This window comes from Nesoenas mayeri (genome assembly GCF_963082525.1).
Source record: "Nesoenas mayeri genome assembly, chromosome: 1".
Taxonomy (NCBI): domain Eukaryota; kingdom Metazoa; phylum Chordata; class Aves; order Columbiformes; family Columbidae; genus Nesoenas; species Nesoenas mayeri.
Window position 1 is genome coordinate 16,588,804 of NC_137541.1, and position 27,558 is coordinate 16,616,361.

General features: G+C 41.9%; 1 protein-coding gene across 1 annotated transcript in view; it reads left to right on the top strand.

The window, feature by feature from the left end:
• Window positions 1-13,132: 13,132 nt before the first annotated feature.
• Window positions 13,133-27,558, top strand: part of KIF21A (kinesin family member 21A) — a gene marked incomplete at both ends in the record, with an annotated part of 90,992 nt that continues 76,566 nt past the window's right edge. Inside the window, one exon of the mRNA XM_080343921.1 lies at window positions 13,133-13,176. Within this exon, the coding sequence (XP_080200047.1) occupies window positions 13,133-13,176 (44 nt within the window). The remainder of the gene's footprint in view (window positions 13,177-27,558) is intronic.

Consider the following 27,558-nt stretch of genomic DNA (forward strand, 5'->3'; position numbering starts at 1 on the left):
GCTCTTGGGAGGCCCTTTGCAAGGCCTGTGTGTGTGTGTTCATGGAGGGAGCCGTGCATCCTTGGCAATGCGGTACAGAGTACCAGGCTTGTGGTTCCCATGAACCAGAAACTGATGCACATGGCTACAGGTGTAGGTCCTGTGTATCCATGCTCAGATGAACATGTATTCATGCACTGTGATGTTTTTACTTCAGAGCAATGGGATCTTGATAGAACGAGGGTGTCTTTCATATGATAGCACACATATACTTTCAAGAGACTGGGAGGAGAAAGTTCTTTTGCTTGCTGAGGTCCGTAGGTGGTGCAGATGAGACTCTGATCCCAAGACCCAGAGAGCAGAAGCTGCACAGCAGTTTTACATCTCCACCACAAAGCAGATGAGATCAGGCCAGTAGGATGGGGAGCCAGCATGGTTGCAGATGTTCTGAATCAGAGTTTTTTGTCAGTCTCCATGTTGTCGTCCCATGCAGCCCTGGTAGGGGCCGGTCACGGTCCTGCCACGTCCCTGGCAGACAAAGAGCAGCAGCAGGCCCCAGGCCACAGCCTATGCAGCTGCACTGGTAACAGTCCACACCCCTGGAGCTTCAAGGAGAATTAGAAACCTGCAGTAATGTGGCCTTTGAAGCATTAGTACACACCAACCACCTATCACACACAGGCGCTGTGGTCATCTTATTGGTACCCACACTCTGTACCACCCTTATTCAACAGCCTGTGCAGATATTCACGTGTATGTACTCATACAGGAAAATCCTGCTATCTTTTCAAGGTAAAGGCATAAATGAGTAATAATAAGTCAAGATTCTACTCACTAAAAAAAAAAAACCCAACCAACCAACCAAAAACACACAAAAACCAACCAACAAACCAACAAAACCACAACCCACCACTATGAAAAAAAGTAACAAAAAAACAAGAACAACAACCAAACAACAAGACATTCCTACAAAGAAAAACATCCCAAACAAATCACCAGATGTTTTAGAATAGAAAATAATATTCCAAGTAGGAAATGGTCATTAGTGGGTGGCAATACAGTGAAGCTACAGATAGAATCTGGCAGAAACAGCTGCAGGTAACCCAGAACATTCCTTTCCAGTTGAATAATATGCTTTGTGAAGACTGTTTGGCTGGGTAAAAATCTAGAAGGACTATGAAGGACAGAAAAAAAATTCTCTATGCGCTAAACTATGTTTTGCAAATCAGAGGATATAGAAGGAATTTGAATAGCTGAGTTTCATCCTCTTCCAGTTGGAGGAGTGGTGCAATGCTGAATAATTTCAAGGGGAGAAGAAATAATTCCATTATTAGAGAAATTTGATCTAGCCATGGTAGCATGGTGTCACAGAAGATCACTAAGGGAACTCACAAATTTAAATGGAGTAAAAGACATTTAAAGGACATTTTACTATGCACATCTATGTAAATTAGCCCACATAACCAATGCTACATGTATCTTCAAGTCTGAAGCTATTTAAATAAAACATAACGATAGCTGATGTGGAGTCATTCTAAGTTGATTTACCTGTTTCTTGCCTTCTTTTGAAATTTTAATTACATCATGACAGAAAACTCAATTCTGTGAGACAAAGTGGAAGGGTTTGAAAACCGAAAATATGAACACTAATATAATGTGGACTGATAATCAGAAAAGAACAAAGCTAGTGGATTTAAAATAGTGGATTTAAACCATAAATGCTTTCACATTTGTAAGAAAAACTTGAAAAATCGATGTGAGCATAGAATCTGAAGCTAAATGCTATGAATCCCCATTTTTAAAAGTGCAAGCATTTGAAGTTTTGTCTTCTTGTTTCTTAGGCCTGCCCTATAAGAGGTGATTAATTTTCACTCCAGTGACAGCAGTGAGACTTATCTGTGAAGCACAAAGCTCCACTGGGTGACTAAGGGTAGCAGAATCTGGCCTGGATGAATCAGACAAATAACCATAATTATGTTAACTAGGTGCCTAAGGCACTAATCTTAGTGTGCACAGAACTCTGATAGATGTTGAGCTCTAGATGAACCAGCTGCTCTCCCCGGGAGCTGGGATGCTCCTTGCTGCTAAGGATTACTTCCTCTGTGGCTGGATAAATTGTAGGAAAACACTAAAATCAAGACAACCAGAAGACAGAGCATATGGAGACACTTCAGCATCGACAAGTAGCATTTAGCACTAGGTGGTGCTCTTTTCTCTACTAAATTACTATTCAATGGCTGCAAGAGGAATGTTGGTTTTTTTCCCCAAGGACACTGTGCCCCATTTTTTACTGTAGGACTTCACCCAAAGAACAGAAACTCAAAAACAAAAACGTAAAGCCAAGCAGAATGCTTTCCTGTGTTGATTAGCCATAGTTCATAAGCTCAGAGATACATATCGGATCATGCAGCCCATTTATGTGAGTGCTCACTGCCGTTGCTCCTGGTCCTTTTTTTCCCAGTATTATTTGCAGTGTCATCATGGTGAGGGATTTCTTACATCCCTAAAGAGATTCTCTTGGATCTGCACACAGGTCACTGTAATGAAATTTATTTTTGAGATCTGTCATGTTTCCTTTACTTTTATATTCTTCCCAATCACAGACTCTTCCAACCTAAGTCATTCTTCATTTATTCCCTCCATATACTTATGCTCTTTTGTTATGTGTCCTGTGGCTGTTACTTAGTCAGGGATACATATATATATTTAATGAGTTATTTTAAGTCTTTTCATTTGTATCAGTCTATCAGTCATAGCAAGCCTTCCTCATACCTGTTATTTTTCTACAATATCAAATTCATCAATGCTTTTATTAGCAGAGCCTCATAAGAATCTTTGCTAAGATCTAGTTTTCCATGAAAAGCCAGACAATGAGATAATAACTTTAATAGTTATGAGAAGATCTAGAATAATCTCCTAACATGAAATGACTCAGTGATAACAAGCAGTAAATGAAATTCAGAGCACAAAAATAGAGGAGAAAATGGTCTTTCATTTTGTGGGGGCAAAAAAATAAAATCATTATTATCATACAGGAAGAAGATGTTAGGCAGTGCATGACAAAAGTCAGCTCAGTGCCTGTGAAGCAGACAAACACAATCTCAAGAAAAATGGGAATAATAGAGAACATCCTTGTGCTATGGCAAGAATCCATGGTGCAGCCTAATCCTGAGTGCAGCTTCCAGTCCAGCTGCCTGATCTCGGGCGAGAGGTACCAGAGGTGGAAGAGGCCCAGAGAATGGCCATACAAGTGCTCAGAAGTGGTATGAGGAGAAATCAGATGGAGTTAGAGCCTTCAGCTGGAAAAAGAGACAGCTGCAAACTCATGGCTAGTTTGCTGTTCACTCTTCCTTTCTGTTTCACCCCTGAAATTAAGGAATACCTGTTTTCATGGGGTTTTTGGGGTTTTTTTTGAGAGTGAGACCTTCTGGTGCTATCCCAAACAATTATCAGACTCACACTGTATTAACATAATTTTCTGTCTTCCTCCATCTCTATTTTTCTGGGGCTCAGTGAACGGCTGGTTAAAGCCAATTCCTTTTTGTTCTTTATAACTCCATTCCAAGTCCACCATGCTGGTCACTGACCCCATTGGTGGCAGCAGCACCACTTCAGAGCACTAAGAAAGGCCCTGCCGGATCAGACCAACAGCCACAAACGCTATTGCTGCCCAACGTCCATGATGGCACTGGGGTAGCTGGATGGGTGCTGACCATCTGCCCTGATCAAGCCATGGGTTTGGAAGGCCCCAGCAAACCCTGCAAAGTTCTCCAGGCTCCCAGCACAGCATCGCCTGAGATAGGGCAGGCAAATCCAGATAGCAAAGCCTGAGGAGTGATGATAGGAGATGCTGTTTGAGGAGAGCACGTGTACTTGGCCTCTTCCTCTTGTCCAGGCTCCTAAGTCACAGTCATTGGAACTGCCTGTTCCGTTTACTATCTGTTAATAGAGGCATTGTTCACAAATCTCATCTAACCACTTTTTATGCTTGCTAATAGCCTGTTTCCCCAACCTCCTGTGGCAATGAACTCCGGAAGTTCATTACCTGCTGTGCAAAGTGCTCTTTCATTTCAGAAGCAAACTGTATCTATCCCCCTGTCTATAAATGCAAATTTATATAAAATTCGCCCTGTCACTGTTCTGAGTATTATCCTTTGGCCTAAGTGTTCCCAAGCGATACATGCACAATAAGTGTTAGGAAAATGACTTTGAATAAATATTAAGGAAAACAACGCTCAGTTTGTTGCATTTTTCCAGGGGAAGGTGAGAAATGGTTGTTTAGCCATGGCTGCTGCCCAAATAAGTGAACACCTCTTCTCCACCTACACGTGGCCCAGCACAGAGCTACAATTACATGTTTTCTTGTGGAAAGGGGAGGCGAGGCTTGCAGCCTGCTACTGCTGCCGTGGTACAGCCCGTGGTACAGCAGTGGTCTTGCTGGAAATCCTGTTTGGGAACTCCCGCTTCTTGCATCTCCCACCTCATTGTATCACCATTTTGACTACCTTTTTTTTTTTTTAATGGGTCCGTGTGACAGTGCCAAGTCAGGCTGCACACATAGAGAGTAAAGCAACTTGTACCATGCTTAATCTACAGCTGTCATCCCTTAATTTATAAATGCCTTGATGCTATCAAAATACTCAGTTTTGTCTTGCAAGGCCTGCCCAACCCTCTGCTGCGCAGATGACTCTCCACCCACTTGCTCTTCCCCAGGCTCCGGTGCTGCCTGTGGCTTGTGGTCCCAGTATTGTTTAGGTAATTAGTCATGTCTTCACCCAACTTCCATCCTTATTTTTTTGTTATTACTATTTATTGTTTTCATTGCGGTAATGCCTAAGGATGCCAATTAGGAAATAGGACTTAATTGTAAAAAACTGTACAACAAGCACTAATCCCAAGAACTCACCATCTGGGGCTTAGGCACACCGTAAACAAGTGGGAGGAAGCCTCAGAGAACAACACAAGAGGACAAGGTGTTTACATAGAGTAATCACAAAGCTGGTCACCAACTAACCTCTACTAATAGTCATTAGCAGGCTCTGCAAGGAAACAGAAAATTTCCTCACCTCATTGGAAGTAATTTAATCTGAGTATTTTACCAGAGATGGTGAAGTTAAATTACATTTCATCTAGAATGCGCTAGGGTTTTGATGCTTGTTGTTTAAACACGTAAACTCATTTTTTTCTGTCTTATCTAGGATAGATCGGCAGGGCTACCCACAGGCGGCTGCTGATGCTGTGTTCAGCATATGCACACAGGACTCCCACCATTCAGTACCTTCCACAAGGCTGCACCACAAATTGGAAACATGGTGGTGATGGGGAAAGGGTGAAGGACAGAGGAAAGATGAGGATACTATTAGGAAGGACATGATGAAAAATCCATCAAGTTGGGTAACTGCATCTTTAAGGCAAAATTTGTATTGTGCAACTGTGACACATTCAAGTCTGAACAGCTGGTTCTGGTGAGAGGCAGCAGAATTAAATTTCCCGTGCAGCTTTTGTTTTAATAATTCATCTCATTAAGGTGTGGTCTAATGGTGTTTGCACAGGGAGTCAGCACTAATACTGGTTCTGACAGCCATTTTTTCTACAGACATCTGCAAATCTCATGTCCTTCTTGCCTCAGTTCCCTAGTACGAGAAAGGGGAAGAGCTGTACTTGCATTGGTTCAGATCTGTAGAACACTTGTCCTACAGCTCTGTTCCTTTGGAGATAATTTGTAGTCTTCTGCAAGAGGACAAAGGATGCTTAACATTCAATCATCCTGATCTAGTAGCATTTTGGGTTTATTTCAAGGCATTAGTGAATCAGCCCCAAGGACCATGTTTAGAAACACAAGTTTCTAACCCATGGGATGGAGCCCTTTGCAAAAAACCACAGGACCCTGCTACACCTCAGGAGATGTTTAATAACCTAATGCCACTATGAGGTCTCATCCTGCTAAGACTTATTTTCTTCTTCTTACTCTGTTAGATTTGAATAGTATTATCATAAATGATTAAGCTAAATTATGCTATTGTAAAGACCACTTCCTGCCTCTCATCTCAATTTTTTATATTCTTCCTGTAATACCTGAAGGCACTTCCAGTTGCCAGGGTGAATTTGCAAGATTTTGCCGCAGAACAGCTGACCACAACTTTTAGTTAACTGACAAGTTCTTAAAACACAGTGACATAAAAGGCATGTTCATCCTTAGTGTAAATCCACTGATTTGAGTCTTGAGTCTGTTAAGATCATATACAGGAGGTTTTCCCCTGGGATTTTTAGCTTCGTTCTCTTTCTTACACTTTCTTCTAGTCTAGCAGAGCAGGTTTGGTGGGGACCTAATATATATGTGTACTACACGTGATCTAATGCAATGTGTATATTTAAATCAAAATACTTATCCCGATATAATCATCTTAGTGTAGACAGTAGTTATAGTAATACAAACTACAGCAGTCCTTAGGGCCCAGGAAAAAAAAGAGTGTATGGGTATAAGCACATTTTTGTCATATAACACAAAAGCTCTGAGCTGCCAGGAGCAGAGGAAAACTGTACTGCTTTGTTAACAGTGGTATAGTTAACACAGTAGAATTTTTGTGAGTAAAAAGAATTAGTACATAAAGAAATTATTTATTTTTTCATCAAGTGTAGTGATGTATCTAGCAGCTCTATTCCCATTGAATCCTCTGCTCAGTTTCAGATACAATCCCTTAGTCATGTGTTTTTTTCCATTATATTTTCTCCTTTACTTCATTTTCTGGAGGGTGGATGGAAAAGTCCCATGTCCTTTCTTCTCACTTTGCAGGTGCCTGATGCTGCTTTTCCTCCTGTGCTCAGCAGAAAGGACCCTGCAGAGCTGTTGCTTGGCTTTGACTCCAGAGATCCCTCTTCCTTCTTCACCCTGTCCTTTCTTGTTTCTCTACCATCTTCTCTCCACAGTCATCTGTACTAAACTGGCTTCTTTCCTTTCTTTATCTGGTGTTATTCTAATTATATAAACCTCATCTTTCACTCCTTTCTTCCTTTTCAACTTCAAATCATCTTCTTCCATCCCATCACAAGCCAAGTGATCACTTCCTTCAGCAGCCTGCTTTCTTAACCACAGTTACTGGAAGCAATGGCTCCCTTGCTGTACTTTTTATCCTGCCAGTTTAGAGTAGCTTAACACTTTTCTTTCCTCTTTGTTATTTAATCAAAAGTCTCAGTGAGTACTGGGAAGAAAATGGAAAGCATGTGAAATGTCTTTTATAAGCCTGACTGCTTTCCAAGACCTGCAGTTAGAAAAGAGAAGCCAGCCAGAGAAGAAAAAAACTACTTCTAGAAAGTCCTTAAAAAACAAGATGCAACTGGTTTTAGAAGTTTAGTTCAGTGTGTAGTGAAGATTTTTCAAAAGACGACTATGGAAAAGCCTTAGGTTCATGTAAGCCCAAAGCATTTATACAGAAAATGCAAACAGAAGTTTCACTTTGCCAAGTAGAAACCATGAAACCTGTATACGTTAGTGTTGAAGAGTTTAGTGTTCATTAGATAAAATGCAGTGATTATTGCTGATGAGTGAATGTTGCTGACTTGATTTCCATCAGCAACAGCTCATGAAACCACAGGAGTCCAGTTACCCTTCCTGTGTCAGAAGATACTGGAATACAAGGAGTTATTGGGTCACAGACATCATAGAATTATGGCAGACATGGACAAGGAAAAAACTATAGAGAAAATCTGTGATTATTTACATGAGCAAAAATCTCCATATTTTTCAAACTGTTACATGAATGAATCTGAAAGAAATTTTGCTCATTAGAATGTATATATTTTATCATATTTGCATATACATTTAGGCTTCATGGTGTGTCATTCCAAAATCACTGAATAAAAGGTGACTTGTGTGTGGCTAAAGAGTTTATTCAGTATATATATTCAAGAGAAAAATAGTTACTAATGAAGTTATATGGTAGCTGTTATTCCATGTGTGTGAATTTGATAAAACAGTATGTACCATGCAGATGATGAGATTTAATGACTTTCACAACAAGGAGTTAATAATGTTCTCTCACAGCACCTGAATATTTAGTGTTTCTCTGTCTGTATCCAAAATATCTACCTTCAACAGCAGAAGGCTGAATGCTTAACTGGACAAAACCCACTGATTTTCCTTGTAGCATTCTACCAGTCATGGTGCAATCGGTCTAACTGGTACAGATTAATCAGAAATTAGTGATATCATATATTATCATCTGCCTCAACAAAACAGTGTCCCCTTCACTACTCAGCAGAAAAAGCACTAGAGAACATCACAACTGTATAATGAATGTCAGGCTGTTACCTGATGAGGTTTTGTACAGTGAAATCTTAAATAAAAGAGCATTAGCAAAACATGTTAACTAACAAGTTGAACCTTTGATTAAATTGACTTATTTAGCACTGTAAGTTATCACAAAACTAAAAAAAATAAGTAAGGGCTCTACTATTTTAAGTGGCCTGTTTTAATTAAAAAAATAATTTCAAACCCAACTTGTACAGCATAAGCATGGCTTGAACAACTTGTCTGCAAACATACAAATGTCAAAATGCAGGCTCTGACTCCTAAGTGGAGTCAGCTTGGCTCACTCAGGTTGCGTACAGCTCTGATTTTAGGCAGCTTCTGATGCTTAAAGGAACTCTAAGAGCATCTTCGGAGCTGTGCATGTTGTGCATGTGTCTGTGTGTCACTCAGAGCCCCCACCCTTCCAAATGCAGGTCTTTGGTTGCCCCAGTGGATGAAACTTGTAGTGCTGAGTCATTTGGCAGGAGAATGGAGGAGGTGAAAGTGTAACAGACAGCACCTGGGACGGCTGCCAGGCAGGGATGTTCCCAGCCATCCTCCTCTAACAGTGAGCAGGCACCACAGTGGTAAAGTCCACTCCAATCTCCAGTGTTGCAGTTTGTCGCCTCTCAGACAATGTCTGCAGCTGATCGGGGGTGGCCAGAGGCAGCTGGTACCTGTGGAGTTGGAGCCACACCAGGTGATCTACTGCAGGTCCTACCTGTAGGCACACTGACTGAGGAGCACGAGGAGAGGGGACCTTCCAGGAAACATCACTCATTAGCTGTGAGGCTGGACAAATCCATTAAATGTTACCATATAGCTTTATTAAAGATAAACAAGACATTGGCCATATGGTTATGTACTTAGACAATGAAAGAAAGGGAGCGATTGTGCCCTTATTTATTCAAGTTGAATGAATAGGATGCTGGAGAGCAAAGGTCAACCACATTACAAGAAATGAAAAGCAGGAGAAATGATTTAAGTTTCTTAGGGCAGCCATGTTAACAGTACAGCGGACTGCTTCTTTATATTGGACAGACTGGGAATAAATCAAGAAAAATAAATTAACAAAAGGATTACATGCTTTCTGGAAATGGGGAGCACAGAGAAAAATCTGCCATTAAAGATGCCGATGTCTTTTTCCTGTTTTACATCTGCATGGTCACAAATCAGGCAATTTGCATGAAACATGGCATGAAATGTGACTTTCCATATCAATTTCAGAGGAGTCTGGCACTGAAGTGAAATATTTGAGATAGAAGATAAGTATGTAATACTGTAGGATTTAACACCAAAACTTATGACTTCCTGTTTAGTCCCAATGTGATTAACAAATCTTTGTCATTAAGGTCCCAAATCTGTAAATACCAACCCATTTGTATAAATAACATCAAGCTCAGGGCAACTTCTGCCAGACTTTTTAATCTGCTAACTTCATTTTCAACATGTAGGAGAGAGGGCTGGATGTGGTCAGGCTGAGGAAAAATGTCTAGGGGCACATGAGGGCAGAAAAGGAACAGCCCTGGCAAGATCTAGATCATGATTCTGCCTCTGAGCAGCTGAGACTGAGCGAGTCCCAGGTCCTGCGGCTACTGCTCCCCGCTGGGTTTACAGCACAGCTCTCATGCTGAACTGGAGGCACTAACTGAGCAGGGTTTTATACACATGTTCAGGGCCATGTGGGTCAGCTTTGCTGTACTGCGGCCTGCCCAGCAAAAGATGCCGTGTGAGATAAACGCCGATACTGCCAGGGTACAAATTTGGCTGGAGTGCATTTGCTACATTAACCTTGTAGCTTTGTCAGCTGGAAAAAAATAAAAAAGGTATTCGATACTTTTGGATAAGAAAGTATCATAGTTACTAAAGCTATTACAGAAAAAAACATAGTGACCTTTGTGTTTTCCGTATTTGCTTAAGCTTTGTTGTTAGCTTGATTTGTAAATACATTATGATAACCAATTAGGCATAAGATAACAATGGCATAAGATTGCACTCACCATGGATGGGCTGCAGGTATTTTTAAATAACTCAGTACAATACAGACAGATGTATGACCCAGTCGTGGGTGTTCAGCCCCACTAGCTGGAAATGCCTTGAACTATGAGCCTTCAATCACTTTCATTTTGAGGCTATTTCACATGAATGCTAACATACTTCACCCGCAAGAGCTTTTTCTTTATTAGCTGTCTTGCTCGTTCTATAAAACATTGTGGAAAAAGGAAAAGAAAGCTAAGAGGATAGCGAGCTGGGAAGCCCAGGAAAACACAGACTTTGCTCTGCCTGTAGCAGGTTCCCTTGTTGACTTCAGACCGAGCTGTCTGTGTCTCAATTTTTCTGCCTTTCAGGTAAATATTATCTTAGTATATCTCAGCCATATTCCTGTACTTTAAAATGCTGTCAGAGCTTTGTATAGTGGTGCTGTGTAATTAAGAAAATAGACCATCATTTTGTACAGCAGCTTCCAGGCAGGCCATTTGCCAGCAACAATCCAATTTCTTAATGAATAAGCAGAAAAAGGTAAGAAAATAACTATAAGAAACAAGCAGAGTATCAGTAATACAGTCATTTTCTTCTGAGAAGAAGAGATTTATCTTCAGAGAGAGGCAGGGCAGTGGCTGGAGGCCCCATCCTGCCAGCAGATCTCACCTGCCCATCTCTGACAGAGGCTGGGGCCTGGGTGTGAACAGCCTTCACTATCAGAAGCAAAACAACTTGAACTGCAAGGTTTTTAGCATATCATTACAAATGCAAACCCGGGCCTATTCTGACAGAAAATCTTCCTTAGGAATGTGAATTGTTTTGGGCAAAATAACCGGGCTTGTTTCCTGGCAGGGATATTATTTGCATCAAAAATTAATGTCATCCACCCACTCAGTTTCCAACTAAAAACCAGGCATTTCATTAGTGAAGTCAGAACAGCGATGCCTGGCTGGAGCAGTTAGGGCAAACAAACCTGCTGAGTACAGCCTGAAAAATGGGAGAGCTGCGTGATCCTGCAGGTGTGAGGGTCCTGACACCAACAGGGCCAGGGGAGGAGGAAGGAGGAATGAGGATAACCCATTCTTGCTCAGGAGGGAGAAACAGGTGGATGAGCAAAACCCCTGCCCTGACAGGGGGTTAAGCTGCTCTTTCTCAGCAGGGAGGTCTGGAAGGCTGGATGCAGAGCCCTTGTGTCTGGCTGCGCATGTGTGTGAGCAAGAGCCATGTGTGTTGATAGCACAAGTGGCCATTGTGGGGGGAAGAGCTGTGTGTGTGTGGAGCACTGCGTGAGTGTCATGTGTATGTGGCAGGGGGAAAGAACTGCCTGTAAACCAGGCACTGCAAACGGTGCTGTGTGTGCCCACAGCTGTCAGCGTGTAGGTGTGTAAGAGGCGTGTGTGGGGCTACACGTGAGTGCACGTGTGAAGAGACCTGTGCGGGGATGGTAACACCACACGTGTATGCGGATGGCAGTGCCACACGTGTGTGCGGATGGCAGTGCCACACGTGTGTGCGGATGGCAGTGCCACACGTGTGTGTGGATGGCAGTGCCAATCGTGTGTGCGGAAGGCAGTGCCACACGTGTGTGCGGATGGCAGTGCCACTCGTGTGTGCGGATGGCAGTGCCACACGTGTGTGCGGAAGGCAGTGCCACAGGTGTGTGCGGAAGGCAGTACCACACGTGTGTGCGGATGGCAGTGCCACACGTGTGTGCGGAAGGCAGTGCCACACGTGTGTGCGGAAGGCAGTACCACATGTGTGTGCAGATGGCAGTGCCACACGTGTGTGCGGATGGCAGTGCCACATGTGTGTGCAGATGGCAGTGCCACACGTGTGTGCGGATGGCAGTGCCACATGTGTGTGCAGATGGCAGTGCCACACGTGTGTGTGGATGGCAGTGCCACAGGTGTGTGCGAATGGCAGTGCCACAGGTGTGTGGAAAGGCCTGCACGAGGAGGGGAGGATGCAAGGTGTGCAGGAAGGGCTGTGTGTGAGGAGTGAGTGTTCAAAGGTTGTAGTCCTGAACGGAGGGTGTAGAATGGAGGGTGTTGGTCTCTTCTCCCAAGTAGCAAGTGATAGGACAAGAGGAAATGGCCTCAAGTCGCGGCAGGGGAGGTTCACATTGGATATTAGGAAAAAATTCTTCACGGAAAGGGTTGTCAGGCATTGGAACAGGCTGCCCAGGGAAGTGGTGGAGTCACCATCCCTGGAGGTGTTTAAAAGGCGTTTAGATGAGGTTCTTAGGGACATGGTTTAGTGCTAGAGTTAGATCATGGTTGGAGTCGACGATCCTGAGGGTCTCTTCCAACTGAAATGAGTCTATGAACGAATAACAGGTGTGTGCGGGAGGGCAGGTGTGTGAGGGGGATGAGTGTGTCTGTGCAGACGGGTGTAGCGGAGGGGGGTGTGCGTGGAGCTGCGCCAGCGCGCCGTGTGCCCGTGTGTGAGCCGCGGCCCGTGAGGCGGGCGCTGCGGCGGCGGCCCGGGGCGGGCCCTGCTGACGCATTGCGGCTGCAGCGGGCGCGGGGCGGCTGGGGCGGCTGGGGCGGGGGCCCGGACCGCGGAGGGGCGGGGGCCCGGGCCCATCCCTCCGCCCGCCGGCGAGCTGACTGACAGCGCTCTCCGACCAGGCACTGGCAGGGCAGGGCCGGGGCGGGGGGAGGAGGAGGAGCAGCGGCGCGAACAGCCCTGCGCTGCCGCGGCCCCTACCTATTCATTCAGGCACCTAAAATGGCTGGAGAGAGGAGGCGGCGGAGCAGGCGGAGGAGGTGAGGGGAGAGCCGCAGCAGTGCCCCCTCCTCCTCCTCCTCCCGGCGGGCCCGTCCTCGGCCCGGCAGCGTTCCTGGCAAGCTCGCAGCCGCCCCTCGCCTGCCCCCTGGCACCATGTCGGCCGGCCAGGACGAGAGCTCAGTGCGGGTGGCGGTCAGGTAAGCGGCGGCACCGCCTCTCCTGGGGGCCAGGGGGCGGGCGGCCGTGGGGAGCGCACCCGCGGGCCCTCACGCCACCGGTGACCGCGGCCGGCAGTGCCCGTGGGCTCGCTGCGCCGGAGCGGGCTGCGCGCTCCCCGCCCGTGGGAAGCGGCATCGCCGCGCAGGCACAGCAGCGAGGGACGGCAAGAGCGGGTCCGCTCGGCTCCTGCTGAGCCTCTTTTTCCTAACAGTACTTGGAAACAGCGAAAGGAGGGGCGGGGGGGGAAAGAAACCCAAACGTTCTGAGGTCTTTCTCAGTAATTTCTCTCTAGTTTTCAGCAATGACCCTAAAAATATTCCGACTAATTATAGCCCGGTGCTGCAAGTGCTTACTCATGGAAGTAAAGCAGTCCCTGGGCTGTAGCGATGCGTTTGCATCACGGAGCTTTGCCAGAGCGGAGCCCAGCAGACCGATATTTTTAGAAAGATAAAGGCTTTTATCCCAGGCAGGCTGTGTCTCACCTTACGTACCGGGGGGGATGGATGGAGTTCCGTGAGGCTGCTCACAGTAAATAGGAGTACGTAGACGTAGAAGTCATAATGGGAGTGGAGCAGAAATAATTTTGAAACATCAGCTAATTCAAATTACTCTTTTTATCAGAGATCAAAATCTGTTGTTCATCAGTGAACTCTTGGCTCTTCTCAGTTTTCCATGTGAAGATATAATATTATTGTTTGATGAACTTCCAGATTAGCCCACGGATGCCTTGATTTTTGAGATGTCTTTTACATAATTCAGACATGAGAAATATATGTGTGTGCGCACATATGTGTGTGTCAATATGTGGGTTTTAATTGTGATACTGAGTTATGATTTATTTCTTTCTTTTAAAGAAGTTTCTTTATATTATATGCTGATGTGCTTCGAGTGTTATACTACAATAAATAAGACTTTAGGGCAAGGTCTGTGTCTGCCAGTGCATCCTTGGAGCCACTACATACATCTCACCTTCTTAGATAATTCCAGTGTTGTGCAGGAAGACAAAGAGAGCGGATTGTTTTTTCACTAAAGAGTGTAGGAATAAGCTATGTTACTGTGTGGTGGTGTTGGTATGTGCATGTGGGGGGAACAGTTCAATAACATTTTCAGTAAACAGAGGAACACCGCCCCTGCATGATAACATGGAGTGTATGCTGCAGTTGCTCATTGAAGTCTGCTCAATGATTATGATAGCATTTTCTATAGGCAGAGATGATTTTGTGAGTGTTGTTATCTGTTGAAGCATTTTTCAGGGAGGTATTATTTCAAAGCATAATTAGGCTGTGTTTTTAAAAAGGAAAATATGAGGTAGGTGTGATCCTAAAAATAGGGTGTGTTACAGGTTTACAGACTGCTCTGTCATTTGAAGAAAATATTAAATATGTTCTGAGCCAAAAATAATAGTGATGTAGAAGTTCATTTACAAATACAGAGGTTTGTTGCAGCTAGGAATTAACACTCACTGGTACAAATATGTTTATAGTTGTATGTGTATGGTAGATTAGAAATAATATATGGCAAATAATTAGTAAAAGTGTATTAAAATAATCCAATTGTAGCTCTTGAAAACAAATCCCTAATGTTACTAGGCACATTTCTGTAACGTAGTTGTGCAGTTCACCAGCTGTAACACCTTAGTGCAGTTCACTAGACAATGAAGGGTTCCATCTTTCCTTCTGTCTGCTTTCTTCCTTTTGACAGATTACTATTAATGTTCAGAATTTCTCCCTCTCTGGTTAGCAATCATGAACAAAAGCATGCACTTTTTTTTTTACTTCCCCACCAGTAGCTCTTCATAGGTGATTTTCTGTTATTTCTGGTTGCACAGCCCTATTTTTTTGCACAGTCCTATAATTCAACTGGTGTGGGAACTCACTGTGTATTAGTGCCATCCTGTACCGTGCATTATGAATATTACATTGTGTTCTTGTTGAGTTTGTCCTTCAGCTCTTTTTGGGAACTAGAGCTTAGTTCAATGATAATCTCCACTGTCGAGATGAATTAGTTGTTGTTTTTGTCTGTGTTTCCTGAACAAGGCTTGCTCTACACCAGGACCAGCTTTTAGTTTGCAACCCCTGTGACAATAACTGAAGTAAGATACTGCAAAGGCATGTTGGGCTGAGTTTACTGCAAAGCTGAATTTGTTCAAATTTTAAACATAGGTTATACAATAGACATCCCTGAAATTGTTTAGCAAATCATTTTTCCAGAAACTGGTTATCTCATTTAATTGTGTACAACTGGATTAAAAGAATACTTCATTCTATCCAATTAGCACCACCTTTAAGCTATCATCTTGTAGGCTAATTGCTCCCCATTTTCTTCTGTGTAATAATGGGTTTTGAACGATTAGCTAAATACTCCAGTTTAGTGAAGTATGAAAGCTGAAAACAGTTTGGCAGATAATCCAGTAGCTAATGTTAAATTCCTCAAGTAAGAAAAAAATTCTTTCTCTATTGTCAACCACCACTGAAAGACCTGTGGAATTGCAATTTTGATGATGATGTGCAACTTCAACAAAGAGCTTTGCTCTCTATATGACTGTGTACAGTGTGTGGTTTTATATGGAATCAAAGAGCCTCTGTGATAGTTATCTAATCAAGATGGCTTTTTTTTTGAAGTTTGAAATTGCCATCTTGCTTCTTCTATAAATGTCTTTTCAGCATATGAAAACTTTTTCTGAGTATGCTGTGAAATGGTATAGTTCATGTTTCTGGAACTAAGACCACAAAAATGATGTAGGTTATACTTCCTAGTTTCCTAGTTCTTGTGTGTTTTTCTATGTTAGCCAGAATACAACGTGTAGGCTTCCTGCATGCTGGATGGATAAAGTTCTCACCTAAGACTGAGACCTTCAACAGCCAGTGGTCTGTGTCAGCATTGTGTTTTAGAGAGTCATTGTATGAGCTATCCTGAGACTGGATGGGGTCACTGCAGTCAGAGAACCACTAGGTCACGTTTACACTTTTACCAACTAGACCTGAGCTGTCGTCAGAATTGAAATAGTTCCAACAGGAGAGCTGACAGTTAGTGCCTGTCCTCATTTCATATTGCCTGGAGCTGTAGGGTTAGGACATCCAAGCAGCGATGAAGAAAGTTGAACTTGGGTCCACTGTGTTTTTGGATACCTGCTAAACAAGGGAACTCCTGGAGAGCAACTGTATTTGGATGGAGCTCACCAGAAGGCTTGCATGAGTGACTGCTATCTGATAGAGCATGGAATGATGTCTGTCGTTTGGATCCTGTTATGGAGAAGACATAACAATGAAGAACATTAAAGTAAACACCTGTCCAAAGGAGGAAGATGGCCTTGATTCACTCTCAGTCAGTGGAGGCCCCAGACATACAGATTATAAGATTCAGTGTTGATGTATAATGTCACCTTTTAAAATGCTATGTGAAAACAGAAATAATGAAGAACGATGTGAGAAGATGAATAGCTGTGGAAGCTGACCAATAGTCAAGAAAAGCAAGATGGTCACTCAGACATGCTTGGGTGGCACATCGGGTGGACTGGACAATAGTAGGACATGAAGTGTCAGTGGTGAAGCTAAAGGAAGTTGGGGTTTGGTATTGGGCATGTTGGCATTGTGAAAGATGGAGCCCAGCTGAAACTGTGTTAGGGCAGGGGTGTTAGACTCGTTTTCACTGGGGGGCCACATCAGCCTCATGGTTTCCTTCAAAGGTCCAAATCTAATTTTAGGACTGTATAAATGTAGTAATAGGGGATGGTGTTTTACAATGAGTGAGGTGTGAAGAGCAGAGCTGTGGAAGTTTCCACTTTTCACCATTCTCGGTGTGTTTGTATGTGTGTACATTCTTCCGTGCTTGGGCAACAGTACCTGACTGCTGCTTCAGCTGCCATGATTGGCATCTGCTCTGGGTCTCATCCCTTAAGCAAAGATGGGGAGTGTTGCTGCCTTCCTCCTCACATGAGCAGAGATGCTGTGGGGTCTGGCCACCTTCCCTGAATCTTCTAAAGAGTTTGCCTCACATACCCACCTGGGGCGTCTGTGATACGTTGTGACACTGCTTCACAAAGGTGAAATCATGATGTTTGCCAAGCATGGAAATTACTCATGCAAAATGTAACAGATCTATTGGGAAAGTTTTCTAATAACAGAGGGAGTAATAAGTGTAGCTGATGAATTAAAACTACTCAGCTTCTGTTTCTGGTATTCCAAAAGGGAGATGAAATACTCTCAAAAAATGTATCGATTACAGATTCAATTTAGGAACAGAGATTTTTTTTCAACTAATCAGGCTGCTTAGAGTATGAAATAAGGATACAGTGTTAACTTCTGATAAGGCGAATGGGTTATGTTCATCCCTTGTAACCTTAGCTTTCTGCTGCATAAGTGTGTTATGGGAACACTGGGTTTCTTCTTCTCATACCCCCAGTTCTTGAGATATGTGATCAGTCGGACCTCTTCTGCATTGCTTTCTCCTTCGCTAGTTCTGTGTATTATTTGTCTCCACACAGAATCTGCTGTTTGTTGTTGTTGTGCCTCCTGCTACCTTTTAATCTTTTGCATTCCTTTATTTTATTTTATTTTTTTCTAATAGCTTTTACATTGAAGTTCTCCTCCTCTCTGCTAGATCCAGTTGCTGTTAAATATACTAGGAAAGAAGGAACTGAGGGGAAGGAACTTTTTTGATAGGCATGTTTTGAAGCACTTTGGCTATTGAAATATATTTTCTTTTTTGGGCTGCTGTTCTGCAGACAGCCCAAAACAGACAGCTGTGTTTAAGCTTCCTATCATGAATAGATCCTCAAATGTCAAATGAATGTCCATGTATGCTGTGGTATATATCATAAGCTCTAGACGGCAGAGGTGCTCATTTCACACTTCCCATACAGTGCTAAGCATTCTCATAAATCATTCGGTAAGTACATAAGCGACAGTAATAGATCACAGTATTATCCACTCGCGCCTTAAAATTAACTATTTTTCCTTTTATTAGACAACAGTTATCACCCATTTGTAATTGTGTGAAGGTTTGTGTTGTGTTTGTCTTGTTGTTTGTTTTTTTTTTTTTTTTAAATGTCTCAGAGTAACTGTTTAATGAAGTTCAGCAGTCTATCAGTATGCCTCGCCAAATACAAAATAATTTCTTCAGCAGTGTTGCACAGTAAATTTTTGGGACATGTCAGGTGTTGGGAAATACCTCTTTTGGAAAGAGAGTCTGTTAATGGAAAGCTACAAAAGAGATCTTGTTTTTGGAAAGCTTGTATTTCATATATTTTGTTAGTTTTTATGTTTCTCTTTGCTCCCTGACTTAAACAAACATTCCCTTGTCCTTCAGTGAAACTTTACTCTACCCCATCCATATGTTTTGCATTTTAGCTGAAAAAAAGACACAGCACCATCTGCTGCTGAATTAATTCTGGTTTCGTCATCTCTGACTTGATCATCCGTAACTGATATTGCTTGGGGCAGGCTGAAATCTGTGATCTTGCTTTCTAGGAAATAAACTTCCCTTTCTGCCACTCATGATGTAAACACAAATTCATTCTTTGATAGCGGTGAAATAAAACCTAGTCGGATATTTCCCGTCCTTGATGGATGTGTATTGAATTTAGGAAGAAGAAAAAACAATGAGTGCTATGCACAAGTGTTCATGGTTGTGGATGAATTATATTTTTAACTTGGCATTTCCCAAAGTTTGTAGAAGACTTGGGAGTTTGCTTTGAAAGTCCATCCAATTAGTCTCCAATTTCCATTTAGTGGTATTTTCTTTTCTACTTAAAGCTCTATGAAGGCTTAGGTTTGATATTGTTGACCTAGACATTCCTTTATTACAGAATTCAAAGCTTCACATTTTCAGTTTTTCTGTGTGATTTCTGCAAATTCTTCTATAGTAGTTGAATGGCCCTTGTGCTTGGGATCAAGGGAGCCTTGCTCCCTCCCTCTGCTTGCCCTTTATTTGCTTTAAGCGTTTTATAGATTGCCCGTGCTGCCCACTCAGAGGTGGCTGCTGGAATTCTTGCTTTCATGTTCTGTTGCCTGATTACTGCTGGGGAAATAAAGCCACTTTAGGTGCGTTTTATTATTTTTTACTCTTAAAGGAAAAGATTCAGTGTCCTGCTGTACCTGTGGCTGCTGGAACAGAGAATTTTTTTGTTGTGCTAATATGATTGCCATGTAAGATACTTGCAAGAAGTTAAAAGTATCATTTGAACTGTCAAAAAAGAAGTTTAATTAGAAATCAAACTAGATCTGAACAAGTTCAGCAAGAGTAACTTCATGAGCTGCACCTTTTTCTTGTGCTTTTTTTTTTCGTCTCTTATAAAATTGTTTTAAGTATTTGGTAATTTTCTTCCTGTCCTTCCTCCTTTTTTGTAGTTCTCCATGTTTATTTCCAGCTTTCCTTGGTGAAACTTTTCTGGAATAAATAAGTCTGTTCCAGTGTGACTAAAGGGAGAAATGCAGCCTAACTTTTCAAACATGTTCTCTTGTTTGATGTGTTTACCATAGCAACAAGACACAAATGGAGAACAGTGAAAGGATTTCAAGATCACTGTCACAATGAGTTTGATGCATAGAAAAGGTCTTTTCAATATGTATTTTAAAACGTGAAAAACTGCTGATTCAGAGCTAATGATTAATTAGCAGAAAATATTAATTGAATAGACTCTGCATGGAAATAGGGAGTGAGGAGGGGGTGCCATCTGGTCCTTTTGAGAGTATCCTCAACAGATTTGGTAAAGTTGGCCACTGCTTTAATAATTACTTTTTGTTTAAAGAACTCTTTTTTTAATCAGCTGACAAATGCTAGGCTTGCTGTTTGGGACAATAAATCCTTTAAGCATTATTAGGTCTTTAAATGAACCTAACAAAAATGAAAAACATATCCCTTGAGCCTATTTTTTGTGGAGTTTCAACACAGAAAACTGAAAGCAATAAAACCATAGTGCAAGGTTATGATATTATTGTTTTACTATATATAGCAATTCAAGTTGAATAGTGCTTTTCCATTGTTGGATTTTAAAATGGATCAAAGGATTTGTTGTCGAGGTAATTTGGCATCTCACTGGTGGTTCTTGCATTTGTGCTGTTACAGGAATTCTGCATAGTTCAGTTGCTTAGCCAATAACTCTTTGCAGGACATTTTAGATTAAATATAGTTTTTCAATACTTAGCCTTAAATACTCCAGATTTTTTTAATGTGCTTTCTCTTGCATGCTGTAGCTTTGAAGGACACTTACTTTCCCTTTTGTTTATATTCAGCATAGCTGATCCTTTAAAAACATAAATAAGACATGATTTTAAAGGTGGAGAAGAGTTAAAGGACTGTAGCATTCTATAGCATGATGGCTCAACTATCACAGCCGAACACATGGAAGGTTGTAGCTAATAGGACTAGACAGAAAATGTTTCTCTTTTGTGAGGCATCTCAAAGTCTGACACTTTCTTTTCTACCCTTTTTTTTTGATAATGGAAGAGTTTGATCAAACAGGCTTCTCTGTTTGTCTGATCTAATCTCATTTGGGGTTTTAATCAAAGGTCTTGCAGATCTTGGGTCAATGCTCCAAGCACTTATTTGCTTATTATCTTTAAGCCTATGTATTTTTTCATGATTTTCATTTACTTTGATATTTCTTTCTTCTGTCTATTTCTAACCATGTTAGTTGTCTTTTGCTTAATACTGCTGAAATGAAGTTAAGGGGTCATCTTAAGCTGATAAGCTATGTAGCTGTGGAGTATTAAAGTCAAGAGACTATATTGAAGTATATGACTTGTTAGCAATGTTGATTAAAAGGTTTTGCAAGTCATCAGTAATAGTTTAAAACATAAAAGAAATAGTATCCTCTAGAAATGTATTGCAAATAATGAAATATAGTCCATAATTGTGGAGTCACTAGTAAGCCTGCTAAGAAATGTCCCACGTACAGTATAGCCCTTAGTATTGTATAGAATGTAGGAAAACAGGTAAGCCACTTTCTTTGAGGCATTTGGTACCATGTCGCCTGTGAGACTGGAGTAAAGCAACAGGGAGGTAGACTGACTTAAGATGTCTGTTTATATAACTTGTTCAAAATATTGAAAGTGAAGTTACTTACCTGATTAAATTTGTTTTTCAAAGCCAGTCATTCTTAGCATTCATTTTGGTGGATAGTCCCATGCTAAGTGGAAGAAATAATTAGGAGATGAGTCCTGAGACTTTTTATGATGCTCTGACTAGCTTGTTATCCCAAGATATTGGAGTTGCTGACCTCTCACTCAGTAGTACTGATTACATATATATGCCAACTGCAGCAGTGCCTCTGTCTTAATTTGTGTTTGATTGTATACTAGGACAGAATCTTTATGTCCCCATCTCGACCCTTATGAGGGTATGAGAGGGCTATGAGTGTAGGTAGTGACTCCTCTGTCTGTCTTTGTTTTCCTGCTTTTCCCTCCCCATACTCCACTGGCACTTAGTATGTTGTCATCTCAGAATTGTACCATAAGCTCTTTGGGACAAAGATGTAGCTTCAAAGTATAATAAATGCCTATGGTGTGATATAAATAATACATGATGTAGAATCATGAGAAAAGCAACTTCTACTAAACACCGGAGTTAGTCATTAACTTCTGTGAAGTGTTACAATTAAAAACTCTGTTTTGCTAAAGCATGTATATGGATTTGTTTCTCCCTCCCACCTCCCATTTGTTTCACCTAAAAAAAAAAATGCCTGTACCAGACACTTTGATCTGTAGGAAATAACTGACTGCTTCTGGTGTTGTGTGGTGTTTGGTTTTGGTTTTTGTTTTTGTGGTTTTTTTAAGCCTGCTAAGCTAACCATACATTGCTTCAGTTTTCACTCCACATAAGCTGTCTGGGTAAGGTTTATTTCAATCCCTGGTCTCAAATGCCTTCCTTTTGAAGTCTGGTCTTTAGTTTTAAGTATGTGTGAAATCATTATATTTAGGCTTTGTCTCTGTAATGTGAGGCCTTTGATTTTTATTTATTTTTTTAAAGACAACTTATCTATATCCCCAATTTGCAAAATAATGTGTATCGATGCCATCTAAAAATCACCTTTTTTTTTCTTTCTGGTTACAATTACATCATGCATGTGAATAACTGGTATATTTGGGAAAGGTTGATTTGTTTTATAAGCAAGCTGTTCAAAACACGTAAAAGACCATAAAAACATCTTCATGCTGGGTTAAAGGGAGTAAATATCTGAATATATATTTTCTAGACATTATGGAGATGAGAAGGATTCTACTTCTAATGGTGTTCGAAAATGTAGTAGGTCAGAGAAAGGGCCACCTGTTCCATCTCTATCACTTAGAGTGCGGCTTATGCTTTTGTCTAATCTGATCAGCCAGCCCATCACTCAGGAACAATAAAATTGCCATTTTGATCTTCACTAGCAGAACTTTGAGATCAGTGAAAGTGGATTGGTGTTTAGTGAGCTCTACAAGTGAGATCTGCGATAGGGCTGAACTGTTGTTGAGAGGTAAACTATTTGACAATTAAACATCAATGTAATGAAATGTCCTCTTTTTTTCTTTTCTACTCCTAAAAGCTTCAGAATGTTTTGTGTATATGTTTCTTCCCCACTCAACCCTCAAAGTGACCTACATTGGCCAGTCATCTAGCTGGCCCACTGTCTTGGCTCTGCCTTTTAAACCATCACTGTAGTTATATTTTGTTATCACAGAATCATAAAATGTCCTGAGTTGGAAGGGGCCCACAAGGATCATTGAATCCAATTCCTGTCCCTGCATATGACAACCCCACAGTTCACACCATGTGTCTGAGGGTGTTGTCCAGTCTCTTCTTGAACACTCTCAGGCTTGGGGCTGTGACACCTCCCTGGGGAGCCTCTTCCAGTGCTCCAGCACCCTCTGGGGGAAGAACCTTTTCCTAATGTCAACTGGGGATAGGACTAGATGATCTTTTGAGGTCCATTCCAATCCCTAACATTCTGTGATTCTAAACCACATTGTATGGGAATGTAGCGCAAGAATGGTGAGGAGGTTAGTTAAATGTAAATATGCTCAAGTGACCTGTACCTGTCTGTAGAAAAAGCACATACATCACACTAATTGTTTTACTGACCTTGTGTGCTTGAGGAGTAGAACCTCTGTGTTAAATAACATAGGGCTGTGAGAAACTCTAGGCACCTCATCACTATGTCTGAGATTCTTGCTTTGTTGTGAGAGAGAGTGGGAGGCTGCGCCTGCCTGAAGCCTTGAAATACAGGTGAGCTCAGCAGGCCCAGGGATCTTCCAGCTGGGCTGAACTGACCAGTGCCTGCATCCCCGCTTGTGTCACCTCTGCATGGGAGCTCAGGTGCTATGTCAGAGATCCCCCAGTAGAGAGATAACTAAAACTTGCTCTTTGCAATGCATTCGTGGCCTCTGGCTCTTCCTGTGATGTACCTCCCTATGTGTATGCACACATCTTCCTGCCATTCCCTTGGGTTCTGTCATAGGTCACCAAAGAGAAGAGCTCAGTGCCAGCCCCTCCTTCTCCCCTTGTGAGGAAGTGGTAACTGTGATGAGGTCTCTCCTCAGTCTCCTCTAGGCTGAACAAACCAAGTGACTTTAGCTGCTCCCCATACGGCTTCCTCTTCAAACCCTTCACCAACTTTGGAGCCCTGTTCTGGACACTCTCCAGCAGCTTTATATCCTTTTTATCCTGTTGCGCCTGGAACCGCACCCAGTGCTGCAGGTGAGGCCGCACCAGTGCAGAGCAGAGCGGGACAATCCCCTCCCTGCCCGGCTGGCCATGCTGTGCTGGATGCACCCAGGACACGGTTGCCCTCTTGGCTGCCAGGGCCACTGTTGGTTCATTATCATTGTTCACAAAGCTTTTGGGGGACAGATGGAATTTTCATTGTTCTCTAAATGTCAACAAGTAAAGCCTCTGTGGGCCCCTAAGAGGAATACACATTGTACAGCTGAGAGCTTCAAATGAAAGTGCTTTGCTTTGTGCTTGCAGCCCTGACAGCAGGGCTGGCCTCTGCCAGGCCAATGCTTCTGGTGATGTTTAACTTTCCTGACTGCTGAACGCTGAGATGTTGCTTTGGGAAGAAGGGACTTGCTTAAAATGGTGTTGGCCTACATCTTCGGTGATAGATGACTGAAAATAAAGGGCCAGTGCACTCTCTACTGCTGCTGTAGGCAAGAATTCAAGTGATTATGAATAATGCATGAAAAAAAGCATGAAACCTTAGTGTTGTATTGTGGGAAAAGAAGAAAATTATTGTATACAGAAATTGGAGCTTTATGTAAGGTGCAAAGTAATTCATAGCTTTTGCTCACTACTCCTAATCTCTTGGCTGATGTCTAGTATTTGGTTCTGGGTGCTGCAGATCAAAAAAATGCGGACTGAGAGGACTTGAAAAGAGGAGGGAAATGACTGTCTAGGAAACATGGCCGGTTCCATGGTGTGAGAGATGAGGAGTGAAGATTGCTGAGAGATGTCTTGAAATACCTGGAATCAAATACAAAGTAGACCCTAGATTAATACATTTTTCTTCCTGTTCAAGGCAAAGGGGATACAAGGTAATAGGCTTAAATTACAGTAATAAAAACAACAGATAAGAAGGTCTGGGTGGATGTTCTAGAATGATTTGTCTGGGGAGATGTGGAATTGCCTATATAGGAGACTTTTAAAAACTGTTCAAACTATTTGGAGTATTTTGGATGTAGTCAACATTATCTTGGTCCAGAAAGGTAGGGTGGGTGAATAAACCCTTTGACCTTTCCAACCCTTCCCCATAGCAATTATCTGTAATTCTGTGAAGCTGCATGTTGAGTGCCAGGACCTGAATTCAGCACGGTTGAATGATCCCATTCAGATGTCAGAATATGTTTACAGGGGTGTGACGATGACCACATGAACAATAAAGCCTTACAGATTTGGAAGGGTAAGCTTAGACTAATTCAAGTTTGAAGGGACCTTAGAAGGTTATCTGATGCAACCTCCTGCTCAGTGTAGGGTCAAAACTAAATTCAGGCAAAGTTGCTCAAGGCCACATCAAGTTAGGTCTTGGAAAAAAAGTTTGAGGATGGAGGTTCCTTAGTCTCTCTGAGCAACCAATACTTGACTGTCCTAATGGGCAAAATTTTTTCCTTATGCCACGTTGGGAAGTTTCTGGCTTTAGTTTACCTTTTGTCTTCACAATGTGAACCTCAGTAAGGAGCTTGGCTCAGTCTTCTTGGCAATCTTCTGTTTTGGCAGATGGCAGGCAAGACCTAAAAGCCGGGAAGATATTTAAGAGCTCCATGCCTGTGATCTGTTGGAAAGGGTGAGGCATGGGGGACAGCTGTAGCACAGGGGTGCAGTCACTTTTCTGGATGAATTGTGAATGCGACAGAGCAGATTCTTGGAGGACTGGCAGCCACCCAGTGGTGCTGGTGGTATGGCTGCTATGAGGAGGTAATCTCTTGTAAGCATACAGAGCATGAAGTACTGAAGACTTTCGTTTGCATGGTTCCTATATTATTTCTGACTTAAAGTCTATCCCTTCCCCTTGTCCAACCCTCCCTGGCCTGTTTTGAAGACTATTTCATGGCAGATGTGATGTTGTTGCTGTGAAAGCATTTTGAGTATGATTCTGTGATGGGTAACAATCCACTCTCCTCTTCTCCCAGTGGGAATACGTGGTGGTCGCCTTCTGCCTGCAATTCCTCTGCTACAGTTCAAACTCGCTTATTCTTTTGACCAAGCTGACTAATGAGAATAATTAACCTCCATCACTGTTAATGTTTCTTTGCTTTTCAGATGTTCATGCTCTCCTCAGCCATCTCATACAATAATTGTCTGTTTCCCCTTCCCCCTCCCCCCATGAAAGTTCATGTTTCTTTCTTTCAGTTCTTCAGGCTTGTTCAAACAATACCTTCTGTAAGTCAGAAAGAAATGCATACAATAGTTGATGGTTTATCACATGAAGCATGTGATAATCTTGTGAATACAAACCAGAGCATCAGTTACTTGTCTTGGAACAGTTTCTTATGACTCTTTGGAAATAAATTACAATTTATGCATTATCAGGTTTTGTCTTGTCTATAAAAAATGGATTTTAAAATTCGATTTATTTGGGTTCATGTGTTCATATAATGTGTGTGGAACACAGGGCAAAGTTAACATTCATCTTGGTTTGTATTGTTGGATGTCTGCCTAGTATCTGTGTAAGAGTTGTCTGGTTGAAGTTCAATCTGTTTAAAACAGTGGAATGTATTGATAGACTGACTAAAGTGCTCTGAAGCTCATGATATCTGCATCTCCTGAGGATATATGCTTTTGATAGTTATATTGCAGCTAAAAAATGCTACCAGCTTCCAAGTTTTATCAGATATGTCAGGGAAATTTGATTAATTGTAGTCTATCGGGATGACTGACTGCCTTTTTATATGTATATTCTGTAATTCATACTTGCATTTTTCAATTTAGTATTAAACTTATTTTGGCCAAGGCTATATGTCTAATCAAAGGGATATTCAGTGGTGCAGATTGCTTGTAATGTACTGTGCTGTTCTAGCAAAACTTGTTCTCCTGTTTTGCTGCCCCCCTGGTACAGAGGGGGATGGTCACTCCAGCACACAGTGTGTGTCAGAGGTCCTCTCCTTTGCTCACAAGTTACATGAATTGGCACCGTGTTCTTTTTCCATTGTGAAAATAACAAATAAATGGTAAAATCCTGACTGTTAGCCCACTTTCTGTTCAAAAGAGCAACAGCACTACAATTTGAATTTAGTGTATTAATGCATGTTTTGGTGATAGTAACTGTATTTCAAATACTAAATTTGTGAACTTGTTTTTCTTGAATCACTCTTGCTGTTTTCTATAGGGTGTAGCGTTTTGGGTTTGGTTCTTCCTTGCCAGCTAATAATGCATTTGCCATTTATTTGCCTAGCCATTTCTGCAAGATCTGCCTCCAGCTTGTGAATGTCAGATCCTTTAGAATGGTTCTGGGGGTATCATTCAAATATTCAAAACCAGTCCATTTAAAGCATGATTTTAAGTTATGTTGTAACACAAGGTTTCAGGTATTAATACATTCAACACGTTGTAAGACCTTTTCTCTCCGAGTTACTTTACTTTTAAAGTGCAATATAACAATTAGATTGTTGAGGCTTATTTTCCTTATCTTTTTGTCTTTTGAGGCCGAAAGCTCAGTCTCTGGAGATGTTAAAGTTAGATGAGGGGAAACATCAGAAGGAAAACAGCTAGACTGAAACAAAGACATGAATATATTAACATGTGAACACTAGTGCTGGTTGATGTAAAGTGATACTGGATAGATAACTTATCAGGTACTTCTGGGAGAAACAGCTGAAAGATTTTTGTGTTTAAGGGGTCTCTCTCTGCTGCAGCCGTTACCAGTACTGGGAATTCTTTGGCTATAGTGC